The 25,580-nt window shown below is 33.4% G+C and overlaps 3 protein-coding genes across 4 annotated transcripts; 2 read left to right on the top strand and 1 right to left on the bottom strand.

Moving 5' to 3' along the window:
* Positions 1-100: 100 nt before the first annotated feature.
* Positions 101-1,285, bottom strand: LOC112751647 (22.0 kDa class IV heat shock protein). Its single transcript, XM_025800861.3, has one exon. The coding sequence runs from the start codon at positions 917-919 to the stop codon at positions 302-304; it is 618 nt and encodes a 205-aa protein (XP_025656646.1). The 5' UTR covers positions 920-1,285; the 3' UTR covers positions 101-301.
* Positions 1,286-8,558: 7,273 nt separating this feature from the next.
* On the top strand, positions 8,559-15,048 carry LOC112751645 (uncharacterized). Of its 2 annotated transcripts, XR_011872607.1 has the most exons (4): positions 8,559-10,782; positions 10,943-11,589; positions 11,760-12,790; positions 12,977-13,821. XR_011872607.1 is itself a non-coding variant. In XM_072217335.1 (3 exons), exons 1-3 carry the CDS (start codon positions 12,500-12,502, stop codon positions 14,360-14,362), a joined length of 951 nt encoding a protein of 316 aa, XP_072073436.1. In that variant the 5' UTR covers positions 12,110-12,499; the 3' UTR covers positions 14,363-15,048. The 2 variants fall into 2 exon arrangements, 1 of the variants encoding a protein (XP_072073436.1); XM_072217335.1 differs by lacking the exons at positions 8,559-10,782; positions 10,943-11,589 and adding an exon at positions 14,307-15,048 and having other exon boundaries at positions 12,110-12,790; positions 12,977-13,580.
* On the top strand, positions 8,953-10,217 carry LOC140179451 (pentatricopeptide repeat-containing protein At4g30700-like). The gene is made up of 4 exons (XM_072218348.1): positions 8,953-9,478; positions 9,586-9,719; positions 9,814-9,942; positions 10,089-10,217. Exons 1-4 carry the CDS (start codon positions 8,953-8,955, stop codon positions 10,215-10,217), a joined length of 918 nt encoding a protein of 305 aa, XP_072074449.1.
* Positions 15,049-25,580: the final 10,532 nt, after the last annotated feature.

Raw genomic sequence — 25,580 nt, 5'->3', positions numbered from 1 at the left:
TCTCATTTTTATACATCTCTTGGTAAGGTCATTTTTCTTCCATGAACATTGCTAATCAAGAGAGGTTAAACAATGAGCTATAATGTTACATGGAGCCAGATTTATAGTAATGGATAATTTATTTACTCATCATTGATCAATATCAACACCAGTATCTTCGGTACATGAAAACAACCATAATCCTCATACTACAACTCTTTCATTCACAGCACAAAACCAAACTGAAAACCATTCTTCATATATTCATTTACTCATATATTCGGAACCAAAACATGATCATCATTCATGATTAGCAGTTATTTCACAGCTCCTGTTTGGTCTCATTGACCTTGATTTGTGCTGGTTTCTCACTCTCCCCTGCAATGCTCACCATTCTTGGACCTTTGATCTTATCAGGTGACAATTTTTCCAGTGTCAGAGTAAGCACACCATTCTCTAGCTTAGCCTTCACAGATTCCAAGTCCACATTCTCAGGCACCTTGAACTGCCTCCAGAATTTGCCATAGGATCTTTCAACCCTGTGCCAGTGTTCCCCTTCCTTCTCCTCCTCCTTCTTCCTCTCTCCACTTACCCTCAGAACCCTGTTCCCTTCCTCCACTTCAATCTTGATCTCATCTCTGTTCAACCCTGGAACATCAAGGGCTATAACATGCCCTTCTGGTGTCTCCTTCCAATCTACCTTTGCAGGTGTCATCATCATTGCCATGGGTGATGATGGATCATTTTTTCCAAGCTCAACTGGGATTTGCTCAAGAACACGAAGTGGATCAAGGAAACGATCTGTCCATAGATCAACCAAGGGGTTTATAGGACGATCTGTTAATGGATACAGATACCCTTCTACTTTATATGGAAAGCCAGCAAGAACAAGAAGCAAGAACAGTAGCAGCACTCCCAAATTCATTTGTTGTAGCCTCATTTCTGTTTATTAGATTTTAGCACTCAAAAAAATGTGGAGAATCAGGTGGAAATGTGGGGAAATAAGGTATAGGTTGTGATCAACTATTTTGGACTATGACACTTTGCTGTTTGTATTCTTCAACTTTTCGAAATTTTGATGCCTGACTTGAAGGTTTGATGTGTATATGTAGAAGATGAAGCATGGTTCTTGAAAATTCTATGGCACATGCTTCACTCGGCATGGTAAAATGGAAGCTTTCTTCTGGTAATGTGTAGAGATATTGAGAAAGTGCCAACCTAGGATGATGACATGTTATTAAGGATGATGCAAGAGTTTTCCAACATGTTCCAGATCCTTCTTCTATGTAACTATCTTATTTATGTTTATACTTTATCAACTTCCCTCCATATTCCTTACAAAATCAGCATTGGAACTCTAGAAGTCTCCTTTAATATTTAATCTATGAATCCGACATATGAGCTTCTTTATATAGCAAACTAGAGTGAGATCCGCGCAATGCGCGGAGAGGTAGATTATTTATACTATATAGTATATTTTAATAAATATTATATTAAAAATATTTTAGAGCACATATTATAAATAGATTTTGAATTTATTTACTTTTAAAAAAGACATAGGTTATTTATATTAGAGTTATACAAAATTGTATTTTTTTTTTTCATTTTTCGATTTGCATTAATGGCTATACTTTGTCTTTTCTTGTGGTTTTTTTGTTTGTAAATAATGAAAAAAAAAATAAATGAATAAGAATGAAAAATATATAAAAATGTTATAAATGAATGAGAATGAAAAATATATAAAAATGTTATATTAAATTTAAGGAATTTTTGACAATTAGTATAAGAGATTAAGAAATGAAGAGTAGTAAGAGTCTTAATATGTATAAGTTGTAGAATTTGAATATTTGTAACTGAAATTTTTTATAATAATTATTATGACACTTTTAATGTATGTTTATTGCATTTAATTAGTACTTGATGTTTCAATTGAATAATAATAGATAAGAGTTTTTTGTTTTAATTTTTTTAAAATATTTTACTAAATAGTGATTGGTTTTTATCTAGCAATTTTGGGTATTAACTCTTCCGGTCTGTCATTACCACTACAAATCCTTCTACAACAAAGAGAACAAGACATGGTCAAAGAATGATAATCCATTCTAAGTAAATTGTAGAAGCAATACTGCACATGTGGAATAACAATTTGAAAAAGAAGAACACGTAAATATAAATTGTGGAAGAAGTACTCCACATGTAAAATAACAATTTATAATTTGATGTTGAAATATTGCAATCGATAGTATATAGGAACTAGGGAGCAATAATTTTAAATGCACATTAATTTTGGTTGTGAGTGTTAGACAAAACCGTTTACAAAAGAGGAATACATAAACTTGTGCTACTTGCAATGAGTTCACAATTAAAATGTTATTATTTATAACAAATAAATAGGGCTATTGAAAATGATATTGAACAATGAGAAGAGTAAACGGCAAAGTTGAAAATTTTTAGGAAGATACTTGAGACAAATTTCCTACGTTGGTGGCGCCGAATGATGACGTTGGTCTGAGACCCAGAATCGAGCTCTGACAGTAAAACCGCAAGAGGAGGAATGGAGTTTGCCCTAGTTTCTGCAATTTATGCAATGCGGCTCCACCGGAGATGGACATCGCGATGTACAATTTGTTTTGAGGAAAAAACAATGGCTCATGGGACAGGAAGAGGATGGAGGAAATAGGATGGGACCGGAAGAAGATGGAGGAAATAGGATCTTGGTATGGAGAGGTGCTAAGAGGGTGAGAGTTTGAGAAAGGTAATAAGCTCTTTGGTTTTGAGAGCTTTTTGTTGGGGTAAATGTTAATTTGTGTTTTTGTTGTTTTAGAAATAAGGATTGGTTTGGAAAAAGTTAATTTGTTGATTTTTATTGTATTTTTTAGTTGTTTTTTGTGTTTTTTTTATGTGAAAATAAAAGTTGATTTGGCAAGATTTGAGTGGTGGATTCTAAAATTTTGCCAAGTAAGCGTTGGTGCTGATATGGTGTTAGTAGAAGAAGAAAAATAACTTAAAAGTAATGTGGGTAAATCTATGTACCTAATTTTATATATTAAAAATAAATAGATAGTAATGATATTCTCTAACAATAGAAAAAAAAGTAGATATAATAAGGATTAAATTAGAGGAAAATTTTGTTCAGTCAATATCATTTAATTTTTAATTTTTTTTTATTTTAAAATTTAAACTAGTATTAAATTTTCATCTCTAAAATCATAAATTTTAAAATGTCTAAAAAATGAGAATTAAAGAATAATTTTATTATAATAAAAAAAATTAAAAGTTGGTTATCATTAAATAATTAAAAATTAATTCTCTATACTTATTCATATTATAAACAGAAGAAATAAAGTAATGACAATCTTTAATTAAAAAAAGAATTATGTTACATATATACTAAAATCAGCTATTAGTATAAAATATATGTTAGAATATAAATATACATTAAAAATAAATTAAATCACACATATATTTATATACAAATACATTAGTGGTTGATTTTGGTGTACAAATAACATTTTTGTTAAAAAATTAATAGTTTTATTGAAACAATGAGATAACGAGTTATTTTTATTTTAGAATTTAATAATTCGTTTTATAACACATTAAAACAGAAGGAACGTAAGAGTTTGATGTTACTTGCCAGAGAAATAAACAATTCATCAAATTTTTCACCCATTATTTTTATTAAGTCTCTCTTATATACTTTAATTAATTCATCATAATATAATAAAAATACACACTATTAGTAGTTCAATTTATAATTACCCTCTAAAGAATACAATTTGAAAAGGATCCTTATCGGTGAGAATTAAACGCCTTGCATAATGATATAAAAAATCAATCATCACTTAATTATTTTTATAGACCAATCATGTTACGATTATAACAAAAGTTAATTACCTGTATAAAATATAAAATAAACACTGAATGTGTACAATATTCAACTTATCCCATGATACTATGATAGAATGAAATTTTGCAAGCCAATAGATTCAAATTTCAAAGTTCAAACACAGAGTCTATGGCGTAACTACGGATAAGTATGATTTTGGTTCTCAACGTAGAGGTTGAAAATTTATTTCGTCTTTAACCTTTTTTTCTCTTTAAAATAGTTCCCAAGTTTCAGTTTATTTTAAAATCGTCCAAAGAAAATACCTTTTTTCCTTCACCTCAAAATTAACCACCACCACCATCACCAGACCAGAAGCCTACGCCTAACCAAAACTACCACCAGTATCATCATAGTCATCATCATCAGAATTTTTTCCAAAATCAACCAAAAGCCCAAACTGAACAAGAACTTACCACCACCACCACCAATATCATCATGGTCATCATTATCATCATCATCAGAAAATTCAAGCAACATACACTTTGAACAAGAATCAACAAATTCATCAACAACAATACTCCAAATTCAAATTTCAGCAACAACAATATTCCACAACAAATTTTATAAAATATCCAGAAATTTCACAAAAAATCCGGTTCCCAGAAGAAAAAGAAGAAAAAGGTGTGGTGGTGCGGTCACTGTGGTGCGGTGCGGTGGTACGGTGCGGTGCGGCAGAGAAAAAGAAGAAGATGGTGGTGGTGGTGCGGTGGCGCGATGGTGCGGCGGTCCCCCTTCATCCCCCTCCCCCTGCCCCTTTTTCTCGCGTCCTCTTCTTTCTCTCTCCACTCCCTTCTCTGTATCTATTCCTTTCTTTCTTCTTTTTTTTTATTTATTTTATATTTATTTTATTTTATAATTTTTTTAATGAGCGGTAGTTTGGTAATAAAAAAAATTAAATTGGTAAAAGGGACGATTTTAAAAGAAACTGAAACCTTGGAGACCATTTTAGAGCAAAAAAAAGGTCGAAGACAATAAATTTTCAATCTCTACGTTAGGAACCAAAATCATACTTATCTTGTGTAACTATTAATCATAAATACAACTAGAACCAGATCAAAAAATAATGTATCAATCCCCATAAAAATTAAATTATCACAACCAAACTTTCTTATTTAATATGATCACCAACAGTTCTCTCCAAGCTAGCAGAATGGAATTTTAATAGAATAATATAATCTAACTAAACTTAACGGTTCCAAGAAATTAAAAATAAAAGTTCCTCAATGAATACTTGCCAAGTTATAATACTATCTCAAGATGGAAATACAGCATACATGCAATAAGATACAGGGTGTAAATCAAGAAAAACCTCCCTTTGAGTAGGAATAAACTTCCATGGCATGCCATAAGCAATATCAGCATTGAACTGCACCATAATTTCCTGATAAAAATATAGTAGCTCAAAGCCAACTTCTAAAATAATTAATGTCAACTTTTCAAAGTAAACTTCTAAAATAATTATGTATCAGACACACAAGACACAAGATATTATATTGAAATCAGTTTTTGCATCTTATATTATGTAACACATACAAATAAGCTGTATTAGTACTAAACTATTTTTTTTCATCTTTGTTTTGAAAATATAAAGAAAAAGAGCACATCCTGTTTCCACTTCCAAAAATAATTTTAGCTCTGCAATCTCTGTCTTAGTGGACATTTCATTTCACTGTCCAACCTATAAGTGATAAGTACAATAAAACAATTTGCAACGAGTAAAATAAACAAGATAATCATAGTAAAATATCAAAAAAATTAAAACAAACAAGAATAGAAATCTAACTTTTGTGTTTTAGTTTAAATTCTAAAAAATTTAGATTTTTATAAACTTATGAATGTAAAACTAAACAGTAAACGATTTTTAAAAATTTATTAAAAATTATCATTTGACTCATTAGCATCTAAAAAATTATTACTGAAATTTTTAATGTTAAAAAAATTAATATAAAGTATAGCCCTCCAAAGTGACATAGGAGTTAAAGCTATAATTTTTCATAGTCAGAAGTAACAGATAATTATACAAGATATAATAACCAACTATATTTATACAGTATGTAATTTGAAAACTAATTAAAATACTACATCAATTAAATTATTATTTAATTTGTGAAATTAAGTATAAAACTTATTGTTTTAATGACGTTATACTCTAAAAAATCAAAGCAATAATTTTGAGTTAATACTTAAGATTACTTTTAAAATTTGACTTCCAACTCAATTTAGCCCTCTAATTTTTAATTGAGCAAAATTGTACCCTAAAATTTATAAGTTTTGTTTTCAACTTTTCATTCATAAATTTATAAAAAATGTCAATTTTTTGAAATTTAAACTAAAATAATAAAATACAAAAGTTTTATTCTTATTCATTGTGATTTTTTTGATATTTTATTTGAATCTAAATAAGAGTATTTTTTTATTGACAAAAATGTCAATACTATGTATTAATATTAAATCAAATCAACTAAATTCAATTTATTACATATATAAGTAAATCGAGTCAAGATTGATATAATATATATAGTAAATCGAATCCAATTGATTCAATTTATATTAAAAAAATATAAATTGAATTTACTTGATTCGGATTTACATATATTTAGGACATACATGTAAACTAATTCACTTCAGACATTAGTATAATTTTAATTATTTTACGGTGTGGACCCTCTATTATATCACACGACTCAATTTCGGATATCTGAATTAGTAAGGAAAACAAATCAGAACAAAATCGGATCATTGTCCATTCAGGTGGCAGTGCGTTCTGCATCAGTTAGCAGCTTCAAAAAGCCCTTTAACCCATGAAATTTGATGATTCGAGATTCTATCAATACTGGGTTCTTTGCTGAAACCTTAAACATATACACTTCTATGGTTTCACATACTGGTGCGCATGGGAACACCTTCATTATTCATGGGACTATGATTCTTTCAATTAAATAAATAGAAAACACATTTCTTTTATTTTTACTTAATTTGTTTTGTTATTTTTTCAAATTATATGTTTTGATTTCACTTTCAAAATTCTTTTTTATTTTTTTTTCAAACAAAGTAGCACAAATAATGATAAGTAGTTATTTTCAGTCAATCAATTTATATCGGCTTTCTTTTTTTTTTCTTATTCTATTTAGATTTGCTATATATATTCCCAATCAATCAATTTGATTGGTTTGATATTTAGTCCTATATATTGGAGATCTTGATTAGGAGAGAAATAAATAGAACCCCAAAAATGTAATACCATTCAAATTTTTCTAAACTTGTATGTTGGAATCTAATTTATTTTTCATTTCATTCTACAAAGCACAGCACCCCATTCTCTGTATGTTTCCTTATTTTTTTTTTCAATACAAAAGGCAAACCATAGCAATCAGATTCCTAATGATCTTGCACTGAAAATTCTAGCAAAATTACCTATTAAATCTTTGAAGCGATTTAGTTACCTGCCGAAGTCTTGGCTAAATTTACTTGAAAATTTTGATTTTAAGAGCTTGTACTATGAGAATTTAAAATCTAAAACTGCTCGTTTATCGTCTCTCCTTCTATGGAGATTATTTTGCCAAAGTGGTGAAAATGTCCGTAATAAAAATAATGTGCATTTGCTTTCTGGAGAGAGATATGAAAACATGGTTATATTAGTTTTGCCAACTCTGTTTGAGAGTTATGGTCCTGGCGAGGTTGTGGAGTGTGTTAATGGCATTATATGTCACTATGCACGACCAAGTCGTGAGGTAATAATAGGACTTTGGAACCCTAAAATCGACGAGCATAAAATTATTCCTTCGGGTATTACTGAAGATGAGCCCAGCTTTGATAGGCATGTAAGGGTTCATGGATTTGGTTATGATCATGTGAATGATGATTATAAAGTGATTCAATGTGTATATTATAGTCATTATTACTTAGATGAATCTTCTCCAATTTGACTAAAAAGTAATTGTTGGAAGAAACTTGATCTTGAAATGACTAAGAAGGAAAATGTAGATAAAGCTTCTATAGCATACTTGAATGGAGTATGCCACTAATGGACTCGAAGAACAAGTACTTGTGTCATTTAACCTCAGCACTGAAACGTTTCGAACCACATCAATGGTTTGGCTGCAAGAAAATGATGATAGCCCTACCAGAACTTTGGTAGTGCTCAACGAGTTTATTACTCTGATTTCCTCTTTTACTAAGAATAGACGCATTGAAATATCCATTTTGGGTGAAATTGCTGTGAAGGAATCTTGAGTGAAGCTTTTCTCATATAGACTTGGACCTTCTCCAAAATTTTGTGAACCAGAGAATGAGCAACAAATGTGATGTAATATTTTATATCGGAGACGACAGCAATAAATTGGCTTCTTTTGATGTCATCACGGAAAAAGTAATCCACACTATTAATATCAAAACAAGCATGTTTGGTACATAGATTTATAAGGAAAGTCTCTTCTCTTTCACGAAAGAAATTAATTGATTAATAAATATACAAATTTAAATGTAAGACGTACTCAAATAGGGTGTGGAAAGAGTATGTAAACTATCTAAGATGAAAACTAATTTTAATATCTATGTTAGTAGTTGAAATTGATTTGATAAGTCAATTTATATTACATTCTAATATTTTAAAATGATCAATTATGTTTCATATTTTAAAAAATACGACTCTTGGTGTTAGAAAATAATAAATTATATCACATGAATCAATTTTAGATATCTGAAGTATTAATAAAAACAAATCGGATAATTATCCATTATTTAAATGGCAGTGCAGTCTGCATCACTTAGCCCTTTTACCTTGGTTTCATTATTCATAGGACTATGATTCATGGCCATATTCTGAGACTTGGCTTCCAAGATGACTTATTTGTTCAAACTGCACTTGTTGGCATATATGCTAAGTGCACTTATGTTGAGTGTGCACGCCACGTGTTTGATGAAATGCCGCACAGAAGCGTACTGGCATAGATTTTATTGTATTTCTAATTCTTATATCTGGTTGTATACAAGTAGGAGATCTCTTATTAGCTTCATCCGTTCAAGCTTTTGTACTCAAATGTGGATGCGATAAAGAGGAGTTCATTGAAAATTTGCTAAGAACTATGTATGCAAAATGCAGTGACCTTGCATCTGCTAGAAGGATATTTGATTTGATTATCAAAAAGAGCATTTTCTCATGGACATTGATGATTGCAGGATATGCCCATTCAGATCACCCATTGGAGGCGTTGCATTTGTTTAGAAGGCTTGTAAGGACAGATTTTAGACCAGATCCACCAATCGATTTAGGATCAATTAGCATAGCAAAAGAGATGGAAGATTATATTTCTCTAAATGAATTGGAATTTGATCTACAAATCCAAACATCTCTTATACACTTGTACTCCAAGTGTGGAAGCATCAAGAAAGCCCAAGAAGTATTCGAAGAAGTGGCAGATAAAGATTTAACTGTTTGGTCTTTCATGATAAATAGCTATGCTATTCATGGGATGGGGAAAGAAGCGATTGACCTATTTCGCAAAATGACAACTACAGAAGGGATAATTCCAGATGCTGTTGTTTACACCAGTGTTTTGCTGGCTTGTGGCGATGCAGGGTTAGTAGAAGATGGATTGAAGTACTTCCTAAGTATGCAAAAAGATTTTGGAATAACTCCTAAGATAGAACATTGCACTTGCTTGGTAGATCTTCTTGGTCGAGTTGGTTGGCTTGACTTAGCTTTAGATACGATTCAGGGGATGCCCTTGGAAGCACAAGTGCAAGCTTGGGCCCATTGCTCAGTGCTTGTAGGATCCATGGTAATGTTGAGCTCGGGGAGCTTGCTGCTGTCAAGTTACTAGAGTTTAGTCCTGGAAGCTCTGGAAATTATGTATTGATGGCTAATTTGTACACCTCATTCGGTGCATGCAATGAGAAAATTGATAGATGGTAAAGGACTGGTTAAAGAATGTGGGTGGAGACAGGTTGAGATCATTGGTAGATTTCATACATTTGCAGCAGGAAATCAGTCACGTGTTCAGTTGGCCAATATCTATAAGATGCTAGAAGATCTAAATTTTACTCTTCAAGAAGGTAGCTATGCAGGACAAGCTGTAACAATGAATAATGACCCGTGAAAAAGAACCACCTTTGAAGACATGAGGCTATAAAACAAAAACTTTTGCTTCTGGTCATGTCAATTTGTAATCTTGCATTTACAGGATTATGCCAATTTCAAGTGATTCTTACCCTACTATAGGGTTTGTCTCTGTCTCCTAGCACAGATGTTATTTCATTTTCTCCAAATGAAGAGACCAAGGAAGCACTGAAAATAGTACTAGACGTCACCATCAATAATAATGATGCTTCAGTGTTCTTGGATGCTTAACATTGCTGCATCATGAAAACCAGCTTAGAGTATCTCTCCACTTTGTCTGCTAATGATGGTTTATCAGGAGCAATGAGAGCATTGATATCTGAAGCTTCAACTGTGTTTGCACATTGTAGTAGTAGCTACATTGAAGCAAACATGAAAGTTGAGTCCACTGCTTCAGAACTGTTGAGAGCTGATAACTTAAAATCAGACCTTGAAAATAACAAGAATCAGTTCAATGATACGGTGGAGACCTTGGAAAGAGCTGCGGCAAAGTTGGCACGTTTGGAGGAAATGAAAGAGGAGCTAGAAAAGCAAATCAGAACTACTAATGCTAACATCATGGCTTGTCGAAAAGAACAGAACACGACTCGAAAGAGAAAAAGAGATGTCTACGTGGAAGGAAAGGCACTGAAAGCTCAAATGGATGTGATGAAGGAGAAAGTACCACGTTTGCAACATGAGCATGACTTGGCAAAGGAAAACCAGGAAGAAATCAAAGCTGAATGGTCAGAGCTTGGAGAAAAATTTAAAAAGATTGTTGTGAAGTCAGCTTTACAAGATTAGCAAGAGGAATTTGGTACATGACAAAAAATTTAATTTTTATTAAGTTCACTATATCATATGTTTTCCTTTCAGATAGTGTTAAGCCTGTAGGATAACAATACCACATCTCTCACCATTGATTTTGCATTGTGGGGCCTATTTCATTTTTATGGATTTGTGTATCGTTGTTGCAGTGATGTTTCTATTAAATTTCATCATTGGAGCAACATGCAGTAGTGAAAGAAGGCATCTTGGACAACTAGGCCACGCGTTTTTCTCTTCAGTGCAAGTCAATTGAATGATAAAGATTCTCTAGAATTGCTCAGTTTCAAAGCTTTAAAAACTAACAAAGTTGATCGAAGTTACTTAGACATCTTGAGTAGTGTGGTAACTTATGCTTCTGGCCTACCATTGGCTTTGGAAGTTATGGGATCCAACTTTCTGGGCAAAAGTATAGAACAGTGGAAATCTGCGCATTAGATCAATACAGAAGAATTCCCAATAAAAAGATACAAAATGTGCTTAAGGTAAGCTTTGATGGATTGGAGGAATTTGAGAAGGAAATTTTTCTTGATATTGCTTGTTGTTTCAATGGATGTGAATTGAAAGATGTCAAAAGGATACTTTGTGCTCATTATAATGTCGACTCCTTGGAATACGGACTTAAAGTGTTGGTTGAAAAATCACTAATAAAAATGGATGCATATCGTGGAATAATCTTGCATGCACTCATTCAAGACATGGGTAGAGACATTGTTCATCAAGAATCACCAAAAAAGCCTGGGAAGCATAGTCGATTATGGATCCTTGAAGATATAGTTCAAGTTTTTGAAATGAATAGGTAAGATAAGTATGAATGGTTTAGTTAAGTGCTCTTATTATCCCTTGAAAATTTTCAGCTCTCCGACTTCTTTGGATAGAATTAGTAGGACCTTATATTTTTCTAAATGTGTGTAATAAAGTCCTGAAACATATAATTATACATGTAATGATGTTGTTTTGTGTTAACAGGGATCTGACAAAATTGAAATGATACATATGGATTTTCCCAAGTTTGAAAAAGTAATAAGATGGGATGGAGAGGCTTTCAAGAAAATGAGAAATCTCAAAACACTGTTTATTAGACATACTTATTTTTCCCAAGGTCCCAAGTATCTTCCAAATTGGTTAAGAGTGTTGAATTGGGAGGAATATCCTTCACCTTGTTTACCACTTGATTTTCATCCGGAGGGACTTGTCATATTCCAATTATCCGGCAAGAGTATACAATCAGTTAGGTTTCTTGAAAAGCAAAAGGCAAGTCTAAAATTCTTTCATCCAAAACCTTTACATATGACAATAAAAATCTTTAAGGTTTTTTCATCATTTGACATCCTTTTGTTTTTTTTGTTGCAGTACATGAGCTTGACGGTCATAAATCTTGATGATTCTAATGTAGAAGAGATACCTGATATATCCGGAGTCCCAAATTTAGTAAACCTATCATTGAATATGTGCTTGAATTTAATTAAAATTGACGAATCAATTGTATTCTTAGACAGACTTAGCGTATTGAGTGCTCAAGGTTGCAGGAGGCTTAAGAGATTTCCATCTATCAAGTTGACCAATCTTGTACATCTCTGTCTTTCAGGATGCTCTAGTCTTGAACATTTTCCAAAAATGTTGGGAAAATTAAAGGATATACTAACAATTTTGAGAAAGTGACTTCTGCGAGGTCTGAAGTAGATGTTGAAGAAGAACAAGGGAGTCCAATGGCACCTTTGGAGGCAAAACATTCTGCCTGCAAACTACCAGATTTGCTCCATGAATCTTTTACAACTTATCTTACCTGGTTTCGCAATGTGGAAGATTTAGACCTGTCAGAGCATAATTTCACAGTTCTTGATGAAAGCCTCAAAGAACTTTGCTCCTTGAGGTCACTTAGTTTGAATGGCTGCAGAGAACTTCGAGAAATTAAAGGGATTCCACCAAACATAAAGTATTTCTCTGCAAGAAACTGCATATCCTTGACTTACGCCAGCAAAAACATGTTACTTAACAAGGTTCCTCTATCCCTATGTATTGGACTTGATCATTTAAAATTGATATTCTTAATATTATCTCCAGTTTCAAATAACTATCTATTGTACAGACTAGTAATTCTAGTAATCAATTTGTTTCAAATGAAAACTTCTTTGGAACCAAAGCAGTACATATTGTTAAAAGTATGAAATGTATTTGACCAACAGGAATTGCATGAGGATGGAGCCAAGGATTTTGTTCTTCCAAGTAGTAGCATTCCAAAGTGGGTGGAGCATAGTAGCAACAATGATTCAATTTCTTTCTGGTTTCGCAACAAGCTTCCTGAAATCTCTTTATGTGTTCTTGTTGGACCTGCGGTTGATCTTTCGCGTACACACATTTGTCCGGAGTTTATCATCAACAGCAGCAGAGGTCAAGCGGAACATCTTGAATCAGTGGAGACATCCAATCAATTAGTGGATCATATATTTATTACTGATCCAAAATTGATGAAGTCCAAAGTGAATGAAGTGATTTTAAAAAATGAATGGAATCATGTTGTGTGTACAATTAAGTCTTGTGGCCAAAGGGGACCAGCTATCAAGAAACTTGGAATCTATTTTCACAAAGATAGAAGTAGCGTGGCGAATATTCAATTTATTGATCCTCTGTTGCATAAAGAAGAGTTGATCATGGGAAATTTTCAGATAAATATGCAACAACAGAAGTATATGGCATCACATGAAAGGAGGCTTTCATTGGATCTTCCTTTAGGAATGAGTTTTTCATTGAATGATCATGTGAGTAGGGAACCAAATTCCAGTGTGCAAGGTAATTTACATTGATGCCATTTCATTTATGAGTTCATTTTCATTTTCATTTTCATGGGTATTTGTGAGTTCCGTGTAAATCCATAAAACTTGGAATAGTTATACTTCTTATCAAGTAGTAGCTTATTTCTTACTAGGTAGAGAAAATTCAAAGTAACATCTAATTTGGAACCAAAAAATAGTAATTTGTAAAGATAAGCGAAGGTTATATATGTAGTAATTAATTAACTTTTTTTTCTTGACCGGCATAGGCAAGGTGCTTGATCAATTTTGTCATTTTCTTACTCAACCAGGTTTATTCTGCTTGTAGCATATATAAAGTGTGACTATTCATGTGCTTTGCATTATAGGCCCATGTGTTGATGATTTATGTACACTAAGGTTGGGCTTAGGCTACATTGACCTGCCTTGTCATGCATCTTCAGAAAGGGATTATGGTTCAGATTCAACATTGTTAAGCTTAGCAAGTAATGATACTGCTAGTGATGGGGGGTAAACAATTGAAATTTTTATTTTAAACATTCGAAAACAAGACATCTCAATCCCTCTCTATCTTTTGCTCCTTTTTTGGTCTTCATTTTTAAGATGTTCATATAACTAATTTCTAATAAAGAAATTTGTAAAGAGAGAAAGTGAAGAGTTAATTGACTCTTTATTATTCTTCCTAAACTTTGTCTTATATGTAGTTTATATATTTGGGCATTTCATAAAGCTTGAATTCCTACAGAAAGTAATAATGATTTATGGATGTATAGCAAAGAGTTATCCCTGCGCCAATGTTAGCAAGAATTTTTGAACTCTCACCTGAGATCAAATTTAATGCAATTATCATCCACAAGCTACAACATCAGAGATTAAGAGACAGATTTCCTTTTCTTTACCTTTTTCGTCTTGTATATTGTGTATTAGCCCAAGCAGTGTTGGATCACCCTGCTAATATACTGGCAGAATATTCTCAATCCCCATTTTTGGCCGAGACACAAAACCTTCAAGCTCCATTATTTCCCTCTTCATTAAGTGGAATGGCTATTAGAGAAGAATTTCATCACAAAACATGTTGCACTGTGTTGCCAACGACGACAGATGATGATGCTGATGATCTAGAAATGGAAGGATTCTATGCTTCTCTTGATGCTGAGACCAATGTTATTTAATTTTCTCCAAATGAAGAGACCATGGAAGCACTGAAAATAGCACTAGACTTCATCACCAATAATAATGATGCTTCAGTGTTCTTGGATGCTCAACATTGCAGAAACCAGATTAGATGATCTCTCCAGTTTGTCTGCTAATGATGGTTTATCAGGTGCAATGAGAGCATTGATATCTGAAGCTTCAACTGTGTTTGCACAGTGTAGTAGTAGCTATATTGAAGCAAGAGGAGTTTGGTTTTGTCCTTAAGTAACAAGTACATGACAAAAATGTTAATTTCTATTAATTTCTATTAAGGTTTTTTAATAATTGCTAAATAGTTCTTTTTTAAATTTAATTACAAATTAACCCCATATATTTTATTTAATTATAAAAACAATTTTTTATTTTATAAATAATTATTTTAACCAAAATCTACCATCTTTATTAACAATCAAGAACAAAAACAATAACGAATTAGATCTTTCATTGATCCTAATAAATTTTTTGGCCATTCCAATCGATTAAAATATTAAATTTGATCTGTCACGTTTGTGAGGAGTCATGAAATCGTGTTTCGTTGAAAACCAATCGATTGGACTATCAAACCAATTGATTGAATTCTAACTCAATCGATTGAATTTCAGTTTATCACTAAACAATCGATTGTAAATTGCTGGGAAGCATGGTTAGTCATAGTAACCAATTGATTGAACAATGAATTAAATGTGGAATTTATGTAAATCAATCGATTGTTTAGCATTTTCAATCGATTGATTTCTTCAAAACAATCGATTGGTCTCACTATTCAATCGATTGGTTATGGCTAAAAATCGATTAAACTTTGCACATGGTTTTTAATTCAATCGATTGGTTTAAAACTCTTATATTCCTTCAATAGGTAATCTACAATAAGTTAAGTATACTACTCATGGAATAAATCTCTCTATGCATTTGTTGGTGTAATCGATCTTTTCCATTCCACTAGACGCCGCAAAAAAATTGCTCAACCTGAACATATTGGTTGGGCAAGGATGTTCAGATTCACCATAATACAAAAAAAATACTATATTTATAAGATAATAATTATTTGTTGAAACTTGCCTCTGCTGGATCTTTCAAGGTGTATGAAGTTTATGTGTCTTTTGGAACTCTAAAAATAAGATTCCCAATCCCTTGACCTCTGTTGCGCAAAACCTGATGATGATTATGGTAGTCAGTTAGATATGTAATACAAGTAGTGTAATTAATTAAATATCAATAAGTTTGATTATTTATTTTTACGTTAAAAGCATCCTCGTCTGTACGATCATCGCCAATATAAATTGGGAAGCAGTTTTCTTCCTTGGGTTAGCTTCAATTTCGGGTACTCATTGAGCACCAATCAAACTTGAAGCGCCAATGCAGCCCAACACTGAGGATGTAACCAATCAATGAATAGTCTAGGATAATTAAAAAATGAAAATTGATAGGGTTGAGTCACTATAACTATAGTACATTCTCATGAACACAACGAATATGAACGGACAAACAGACTGAAATCATTTCCCTGCAACAAATGAACGAAATCACAGCAAGCAAGGTAGGTAGGAAGAAAGAAGTAGTGACTTAAAGAAAACATTATTAAAGTAAAGGAGATGAAGAAATTAGGTGTTACCTTGAGGAGAAAGTCTCCACAATCGATTGAAGTTTCAAACCAATCGATTGAATTAGAAGTCACGTGCAAAGTTCAATCGATTTTTAGCCATAACCAATCGATTGAATAGTGAGACCAATCGATTGTTTTGAAGAAATCATTCGATTGAAAATCCTAAACAATCGATTGAATTACATAAATTCGACATTTAATTCATTGTTCAATCGATTGGTTACTATGACCAATCGATTGATTTATGCAAAACCATGCTTCCCAGCAATTTACAATCGATTGTTTAGTGATAAACTGAAATCCAATCGAATTGAGTTAGAATTCAATCGATTAGTTTGATAGTCCAATCTATTGGTTTTCAACGAAACACAATTTCATGACTCCTCACGAACGTGACAGATCAAATTTAATATTTTAATCGATTGGAATGGCCAAAAAATTTATTAGGATCAATAGAAGATCTAATTCGTTATTGTTTTTATTCTTGATTGTTAATAAAGATGATAGATTTTGGTTAAAATAATTATTTATAAAATAAAAAATCGTTTTTATAATTAAATAAAATATATGGGGTTAATTTGTAATTAAATTTAAAAAAGGACTATTTAGCAATTATTAAAAAACCTTAAAAAATATGTTTTGTTATAAAACCATTTAATGGTCCAAACGTTTTGGGACCACCGAATTCTGAACCTAGTAAAAGGAAAGGCACTCAAAGCTCAAATGGATGTGATGAAGGAGAAAGTACCACGTTTGCAACATGAGCATGACTGGGCAAAAGAAAACCAGGAAAAAATCAAAGCTGAATCGTTTGGAGAAAAATTTAAAAAGATTGTTGTAAAGTCAGCTCTACAAGATTAGCAAGAGGAGTTTGGTTTTGTCCTTAAGTAACAAGTACATGACAAAAATTTTAATTTCTATTAAGTTCACTATATCAATTATCATATGTTTTCCTTTCAGATAGTGCTAACTGCTAAGCCTGTAGGATAATAATTTCACAACTTTAAAAACCGAAAAGCAAACTATTTCAAATAAGCTGAACTAGTACTAAACCATTCTTTTGCATCTAAGTTTTGAAAATATAAAGAAAAAGAGTACATCCTGTTTCCACTTCAAAAAATAATTTCAGCTCTGCAATTTCTGTCTTATTGGACATTTCATTTCACTGTCCAACCTACAAGTGATAAGTACAATAGAACAATTTGTAACTAGTAAAATAAAATAAGCAAGATAATCATACTAAAATATAAAGAAAAATCAAAACGAATAAGAATAGAAATCCAACTTTTGTGTTTTAGTTCAAATTTCAAAAAAATTATATTTTTATAAACTGATGGATGTAAAATGGAACATTAAATGATTTTTAAGTTTATTAAAAATTATCATTTGACTCGTTAACATTTGAAAAATTATTACTGGGATTAATTATATTTAAAATATTATATCAATTAAAATGACCAATTATATTTATATAATATGTAAGTTGAGAAATAATTAAAATACTATAACAATTAAATTATCATTTAATTTGTGAAATTAAGTATAAAATTTATTGTTTTGATAACCTTATGCTCTAAAAAATCAAAGCCACAACTTCAAGTTAATACTTAAGATTAAATTTGACTTCCAATTCAATATAGCTCTCTAATTTTTAATTGAGCCAAATTGTACCCTTAAATTTGTAAGTTCTGTTTTCATTCATAAATTTAAATAAAAAAAATAGTATTTTTTTTTTGGAATTTGAGCTAAAATAGTAAAATACAAAAGTTAAATTTCTATTCTTATTCATTGTGATTTTTTTTATATTTTATTTGAATTGAAATGAGAGTATTTTTTTATTGACAAAAATGTTAATACTATATTACTATGTAGTAGTACTAAATCCAATAAGCTAGATTCAATTTATTATTGATGGTTTCAGTGGCTAAGAGAAGGGGGGTTGAATCTTAGCCCCCTTTTCGCTTGATAACCCTTGCTGACCTGTGAGACCAATTCAGGAAACTTTTTGTCTTTTTATCTCGTCACTGGATACGAGACTTTTTCTTTTGTCTCGTCCTTAGCCACGAGACTTTTCTTTTTGTCTCGTCACATGGCACGAGATATTTTTGGTTTTTGCTCCTGTGCAGTAGAAACAAAAATGGAGTAGAGAAGAGAGAAAGATTACACCCAGATATATCCTGGTTCAGCTGCTAAGTGCAGTGCAGCCTACATCCAGTCTCCATCACAAGCATGATGGAATTTCACTATAATCAATCTGATTACAAACTGTAAAGTGCTAACCCAACTTACAAGGGGATTCCCACAGAATCGTGAAACACAACAAAGATGAACAAAGGAACTTTAAGACATCTATGGCCTTTTCTTTTAATTTTGCACTCTCTGCCTTTTTCCGCCCTATGGCTTTTTCATACAAACTTCACTGTTTGTCTTTTTCCATGAGACTCAAGACATGACAAAATTAAACAGAAAAATACTAAACAGAATACATTGAAGGAGAAGAGAAATCTGTTAGCTCAGGTAGCTCTGAGAACTCTGTGCCTTGCACTCTCAAATTTTCTCCTTGCTTCAAACAGTGGTAGTTCACTCTTTTTATAGAAGAGGGAAGCCTCCACACTTGAAGCCAAAACCCAAGCTTAACTTCTAACTCCTTCAAGAAACAGAACCGGTTCGGCCACATAGAGAGAGAAGAGACAACCATGCAAAACCCAACATGCAATTACCTCTAGTCCTTTCTTGATCATCATTCTTCATCAATCCGAGCTCTCCATCCTTGGCTTGCTCTCCAAGATGGATTTCTGGCCCTTGATGCTTCATGATGATGATGACGTCATCTGCTTCAATCTCTGCCTCTACCATCACTTCGCCACTCTAGCTACTTCCTGTGGTGGTTGAGCAGAATCAAACACAAGCCATGCTTCAAAAATCTCATCTTGCTGGCCGATTCTTCTTCTTCCTTTTTTTGAGCATGAAGAGCTCAAGATTACCTCACCAAATCTAACCATATTTGGTGAAAATCTCAGCCACAGCTCATTTTTATTTTAGTATGTTTTCTTACCATCATTGTGATGGTCTTTAGGCTTGCTCTCCCTTCCTTTCGGTAGCTTATTTTTGCTTCCATGGCTACCAATGTTTCCTGGTTAAAGACTGAAAGAGAGAGGAAGGAAAGATGAGAGAGAATGAAGAGTAAAAGCAATTAATTGAAATAGAACATATTAAATGGGATTGCTTTTACTTTCCTTGCTTGAATGGCGTGCTGCATTGATCAAATCAATCATGTCACTCATATTCTCTCTCTCATTTATGTTTCCAATGCTGGCAAATTAAATTTTGAAATCCATCCCTTAACAAGAGATTGAATCCGTTGGAAAGCATGGAGTCAATTTGCTTTCTTTCATTATGTATCGGATCAAGCATTGGATCTTTAGTTTGATATGGGCTTCATGTTGAAATTCAATAAAAGCTGGCCCAATTAATAACATTTGCTTTCCTGATGTATATTTTTCGGATCATGCATTGAGCAAATAGGGAAGCATTCATTTGGGCTTGTAGCAATAATAAATCAATCTGGCCCATGTAACAATACATTGTTTCAGCCACAATAATTCAACATCAAAGCTGAAATTCTTAGAAGTATATTGGGCTTGCACCAGATTTTCATTTTTGGCCCAATCTGAACCTGCATTGCAAAAATTAATTTAATCATTTTAATTTAGTATCAATAATTTTTGCAACTGATTTTATTAATAATGTTTGATCATCACTTAATTAGAAATAGAGTTTTCCAAACTCATCAATCTCCCCCTTGATGACAAACATTATTAAAATTGAAATGGAAAGGAATTTAAAGTTTGAGTAAAAAATACTCCCTTTGAAGTTGAATTTCTCCCCCTTTCAAATTGTCACATGGCTCCCCCTTGATATATGCTTTTCTTACCAAGGGAAGCACTAACCTGTAACAATTTAATCAAGCTTCAAGAAACAGTGTTATTCAACATTTTATTTTGATATGTTGAATGCTTGATTTATGAGCAGATTTGAATGATATACAAAACTCATTTGTTATCAATAATTTGATTATCTGCTTAAAAATTTTTTCATACATCAATCAAAAAGGCTATCCAAATGATTTTCAAACATTTTCTAGTCAGGATATCAGAGCAAAAAAATTATTATGATGAGAAAAATATTTGAAGTACACATGATCAAAACATGGCAGTTTTTATACTTTACAATTTAAAGGAACTGCTAAAAATATCAAGCATGTTAACCAGGATGAAACAGAGTATTCAATACAATCATGCATATTCATCAAGGTTAATTAACAATCAATCACACATGCATTGCCAAATCATTATAAAACAGTAGCTTCAATGCTATCATCAAGCATCAAAATATATCCTTTTAACCAGGGTGATCATGAATTTTTAACAGAAAATTTCATCCCCTGTTTTTCATATTTCAATTTTCAGCTTTTCTCCCCCTTTTGTCATCAAAGGGGCACCTGCAAGAAACGATGATTATGGGAAACATAATATGCAATATAAAACCCAAAACATAACCAAAAGGTGTCATCAAAGTATCACCTAGGTAGCTATTGTCAGTTTCAAACCTAACAAAACAAAGTAACTAATTGAGCAAAAGTGTGCCAATATCAAACAGTAACCAGAAAGTTAATCATCAGAAAGATTAAAGTCAGAGTCCTCTGCTCCTGCATCACTACCAACTTCATCCTCAAGGCTTTCCAACATTAGGCTGACCCTTTCTTGGCATTTCTTCCATGCCGACTCATTTTCATATGCAAGTTTGCGAGCAGACTTGTGAAATTGAACCATGAGATCGGACATATTGGTGAATTCTGTGAGGATTTCTTTGAGGGAACCAGTCGTCTTTGAGGATTCTGGGCGGCCCTCAAAGTCGTCATCAGAAGCCATTGATTTCTTTCCCTTTTTAGCAGCCCCGCCTCCTTTGATCATGGAGACCTTGTTCTCTACATCCTCATTGGTTAAATCTACCTTAAAGTACTCAAAAATGCACATGAGAAACATTCCATAAGGTAGATTAGCCTTTTTAGTACTCTTCACAGACTCCCACATGTGTTGAATCATAATATAACTAAATGAAATGGAAGATGAAGTAACAAGAGCAAATATTATGAGACAGTCAGATACGGTTACCCTGTTGTGAGAACCACTTTGAGGAGTGAGAATGTGAGTTATGATGCGGTGCAGCAGGGAATTAGTTGGACCCAAAGCCTTGTGAGTCGGAACAGTTCCATCTAGGCCAGATAAATTTTCACATATTTGATGAAGCACCTGCTTGTATGTAACCCCTACATGTGAATCCCATTTATCACTCATGTAAGCCTTTGGCCCTTCATCAATGTATCCAAGGGCAGAAGAGATGGTTTCAGAATTCAGGGTGATATGAGCCCGTTTCACATAAGAATGAAGGCTACCATCAATAAACCTCAGATTCGCATAGAACTGTCTTACCAACCCTGGGTACACCATTTTATGAATAAGGAGCAACGGTGCCCATTTGAGACTATCGAACAGGGGCTGGAGATTGATTCCTTTGGAGGCTAGAGACTCGAGATTCACTAGGTAAGAGGGGCACAGTGTCGTTTCTCCAAAACTTCTTTGTGAAATTCAAAGAAAGCACACGTAGAGAACCTTGAAGGATCAAAATGTGAGTGCGGTTTGTGAAACTTGTTCTTGAACTCCATTGACCCAATGTTCGTGGGTTCTCTGGTCTCATGAAGTACGAAACCCTTTGTCTTCTGTGAACTCTTCCCGGATGCATGTGGAGTGGTTCTTTTTGGCGATGATGGAGGAGGTGAGGTATGAGACTCCTCTTCTTCTTCTTCCATGCTTGGCTCCTTCGCCTTCTCGCTTTTTCTTCTTCCAGATGATTTTTGAGCAATAACTTTGCGCCTCATAGTTTCGGTCTTCTTGGTGGGGGGTGAAAGGGAAGATGAAGAGGTGGAGTGAATGTGAATGTGTGTATGTGTTTGGGGTGTAGAGGGTTTTTGAGATAGGCGAATTCTCTCACTCTTCCTTGGTGCTGTTTTCTTTTTCATAATGATGAAGATCAATGGAAATGGAAGTTGGAGAGGGAGAGGTGGCCGAATGGTGAGGTGAATGGAGGGAGGTTAGAGGAGCATTAAATGCTTGATTGGAAAGAGAGAGTGGAGGGAGTTATTAGCCATTAAGAGAGCGGTTATTATCCAAAGGGGTTTCAAAAACTGAAAAGAAGTTTCCTTGAATCAAGGGATTAGTTGGAGGAAAAGATTTGATTTGACAACATGTTTCTTCCAACAAGATTTGATAAGACAACCAAGAGATTTTGTGGATTTATTTTCCAAATAAAACAGGAAACTAACAAAACTGTCATGGTGGGGTCAAGGAATTTTGGTGGGGCCCATAAAGTTTGAATTCTGCGTTGCCTCCCTCTTTACCACAGTTCCTTCATCATCCCTGCATTTTTATCTCGTCCAATCCTACGAGACAAAACTGAACAGAATCAACTTTTCACAAATTATCAATGAAACTTAAATCAAACATTCCCAAACTTTTTCTCAGGGTACAGAATCTATCTTCACAGAGGGGTTTTGTAAAAATATCAGCAATTTGGTCTTCAGATTTTACAAATTGAATATCAATAGTACCCTTTTGCACATGCTCCCTAATAAAATGATATTTTATCTCAATGTGCTTGGTTCTTGAGTGCAGAACTGGATTTTTTGAAATGTTTATAGCACTCATATTATCACAAAATAAGGGTATACTATTGATCTTTAATTTGTAATCTTCTAATTGTGTTTTTAGCCAAATTAATTGAGAGCAACATGCAGATGCGGATATGTATTCTGCTTCAGCTGTGGATAAAGCCACTGTGGCTTGCTTTTTGCTTGACCACATGTTGAGTGAGCTTCCAAGGAAGCAACACATGCCGGATGTGCTTCGTCTATCCACTCTATCTCCCGCATAATCTGCATCACAAAACCCTACTGCACAAAAGTCATCAGATTTAGGATACCATAGCCCATAATTACAGGTTCCCTTAATGTATCTAATGATGCGTTTAACAGCCGTAAGATGGGATTCTTTTGGGTGAGATTGAAACCTTGAACATACACCCACACTTTGGACAATGTCCGGTCTAGAGGAGGTAAGATACATAAGTGAACCTATCATTCCTCTATACCTTGTTTCATCCACATCTTGGCCATCATCATCCTTTTCAAGTTTTGTGTTAGGATGCATCGGTGTACTCATTGATTTGGAATTTTCTAGGCCAAACTTTTTGATAAGTTCTTTTGCATACTTTCCTTGGTGAATAAAAGTACCACTAGGAGTTTGTTTGATTTGGAGGCCAAGAAAGAAAGTTAGCTCTCCCATTAAACTCATTTCAAACTCACTAGTCATAAGTTTTCCAAACTCTTCACACAAGGATACATTGGCCGATCCAAATACAATGTCATCAACATAAACTTGAATAAGAAGTATATCATTATTAGATGCTTTGATAAATAAAGTAGTGTCGGTGGTACCCCTTTGAAAATGATTTTCCAACAAGAAAGCACTAAGCCTTTCATACCAAGCTCTTGGAGCTTGTCTAAGACCATAAAGAGCCTTAGTTAATTTGAAAACATGATTTGGAAACTTTTTATCCTCAAAACCGGGGGGTTGAGCCACATACACTTCTCTATCAATAAAACCATTAAGGAAAGCACACTTAACATCCATTTGAAACATTTTGAAACCTTTATGGGCGGCATAGGCAAGAAGCAACCTAATTGCTTCCATTCTAGCTACCGGAGCAAAAGACTCATCAAAATCTATTCCCTTTTCTTGATCGTAACCTTGGGCTACTAATCTAGCCTTGTTACGAACAACTTGTCCATCCTCACCAAGTTTATTTTTAAATACCCATTTAGTACCCGTTACTTTCTTACCATCCGGATGGGGTACTAGTGTCCAAACCTCATTTTTGTCGAATTGAGCAAGCTCTTCTTTCATTGCATTAACCCATTATGGGTCTTCAAGAGCTTGTTTGACATTGTTGGGCTCCATTTGTGACAAGAGAGCAAGATTGCTAGGTTCGGCTTGCCTTTTGGTGGAGGATCTTGTGGTTACACCTTGAGAGGGATCACCAATGATGAAGTCATGAGGATAACCCCTCATGGACTTCCATTCTCTAGGATTTCGGGTAGGTGTTAAGCTTTGATGAACTTCTGATGGTCTCACTGTTTCAGTTTCTCGTGTCTGCTCAGGAGACAAAATGGAAGTTTCTCCTTCAATCTGAGGAGATAAAACCGGGCTGACAAATTCTTCATTTTGCACAGATTTGAGATTTTCTTTACTTGTTCCAGCCTCTTCACAATCTGAATCATTATCCTTTACAATACTGGGAATTAAGTTAGAATCACAAAAAGTAACATGTATGGATTCCTCTATAGTTCTATGCTCTTTGAGATAAACTCTATAGGCCTTGCTTGTGGTGGAATATCCAACAAACATTCCTTCATAGGATTTTGGATCAAACTTTCCAAAGTTTTCCTTATTGTTAAGTACAAAGCATTTGCATCCAAAAACATGAAAGTACTTAAGATTTGGAGGGGTTCCTTTCCATAGCTCATAAGGGGTTTTCTTTAATCCTTTTCTAATGATTGTTCTATTCAAAATATAATATGCTGTGTTCACAGCTTCAGCCCATAAAAATTTAGGAATCTCATTTTCACATAGCATAGCCCTAGTCATCTCTTGAATGCTTCTATTCCTTCTTTCAACCACCCCATTTTGTTGGGGGGTTCTAAGGCATGAAAAATTATGAGAAATTCCTAAGTCATCACAGAATTTTTCAAAATCTTGATTTTCAAATTCTCTTCCATGATCACTTCTCAAATGGACAATTTTCAAATCTTTTTCATTTTGAATTTTCTTGCAAAGGGTGGAAAAGGCATGAAAAGCATCATTTTTATGAGCAAGGAAAAATACCCAACCAAATCTAGAGTAATCATCTACCACCACAAGACCAAAGTGTTTACCTCCTAAACTTTGAGTTCTAGTTGGTCCGAAAAGATCAATATGTAACATCTCCAATGGCCTTTTGGTTGAGATTCCATCTTTAGGTTTAAAAGAGGATTTTACTTGTTTGCCCAATTGACAAGCATCACAAGTAAGATCCTTATCAAATTTTATATTTGGAATTCCTCTAACT

This window comes from Arachis hypogaea, chromosome 15 (assembly GCF_003086295.3).
Source record: "Arachis hypogaea cultivar Tifrunner chromosome 15, arahy.Tifrunner.gnm2.J5K5, whole genome shotgun sequence".
Taxonomy (NCBI): Eukaryota; Viridiplantae; Streptophyta; class Magnoliopsida; order Fabales; family Fabaceae; genus Arachis; species Arachis hypogaea.
The sequence above is the reverse complement of the archived record's forward strand: the minus strand, read 5'-3'. Positions and strand labels throughout refer to the sequence as shown.

Excerpts from the sequence above, each read along its gene's own strand:
- LOC112751647 (XM_025800861.3), bottom strand. The coding sequence starts at position 919 with ATGAGGCTACAACAAATGAATTTGGGAGTGCTGCTACTGTTCTTGCTT.
- LOC140179451 (XM_072218348.1), top strand. The coding sequence starts at position 8,953 with ATGTATGCAAAATGCAGTGACCTTGCATCTGCTAGAAGGATATTTGAT. Across the intron at positions 9,479-9,585 it reads TGGATTGAAGTACTTCCTAA|GGGATGCCCTTGGAAGCACA; the intron begins GTATGCAAAAAG and ends GATACGATTCAG. Across the intron at positions 9,943-10,088 it reads GTAGCTATGCAGGACAAGCT|GGTTTGTCTCTGTCTCCTAG; the intron begins GTAACAATGAAT and ends ACCCTACTATAG.
- LOC112751645 (XM_072217335.1), top strand. The coding sequence starts at position 12,500 with ATGGCACCTTTGGAGGCAAAACATTCTGCCTGCAAACTACCAGATTTG. Across the intron at positions 12,791-12,976 it reads AAAACATGTTACTTAACAAG|GAATTGCATGAGGATGGAGC; the intron begins GTTCCTCTATCC and ends TTTGACCAACAG. Across the intron at positions 13,581-14,306 it reads ACCAAATTCCAGTGTGCAAG|AAAGTAATAATGATTTATGG; the intron begins GTAATTTACATT and ends GAATTCCTACAG.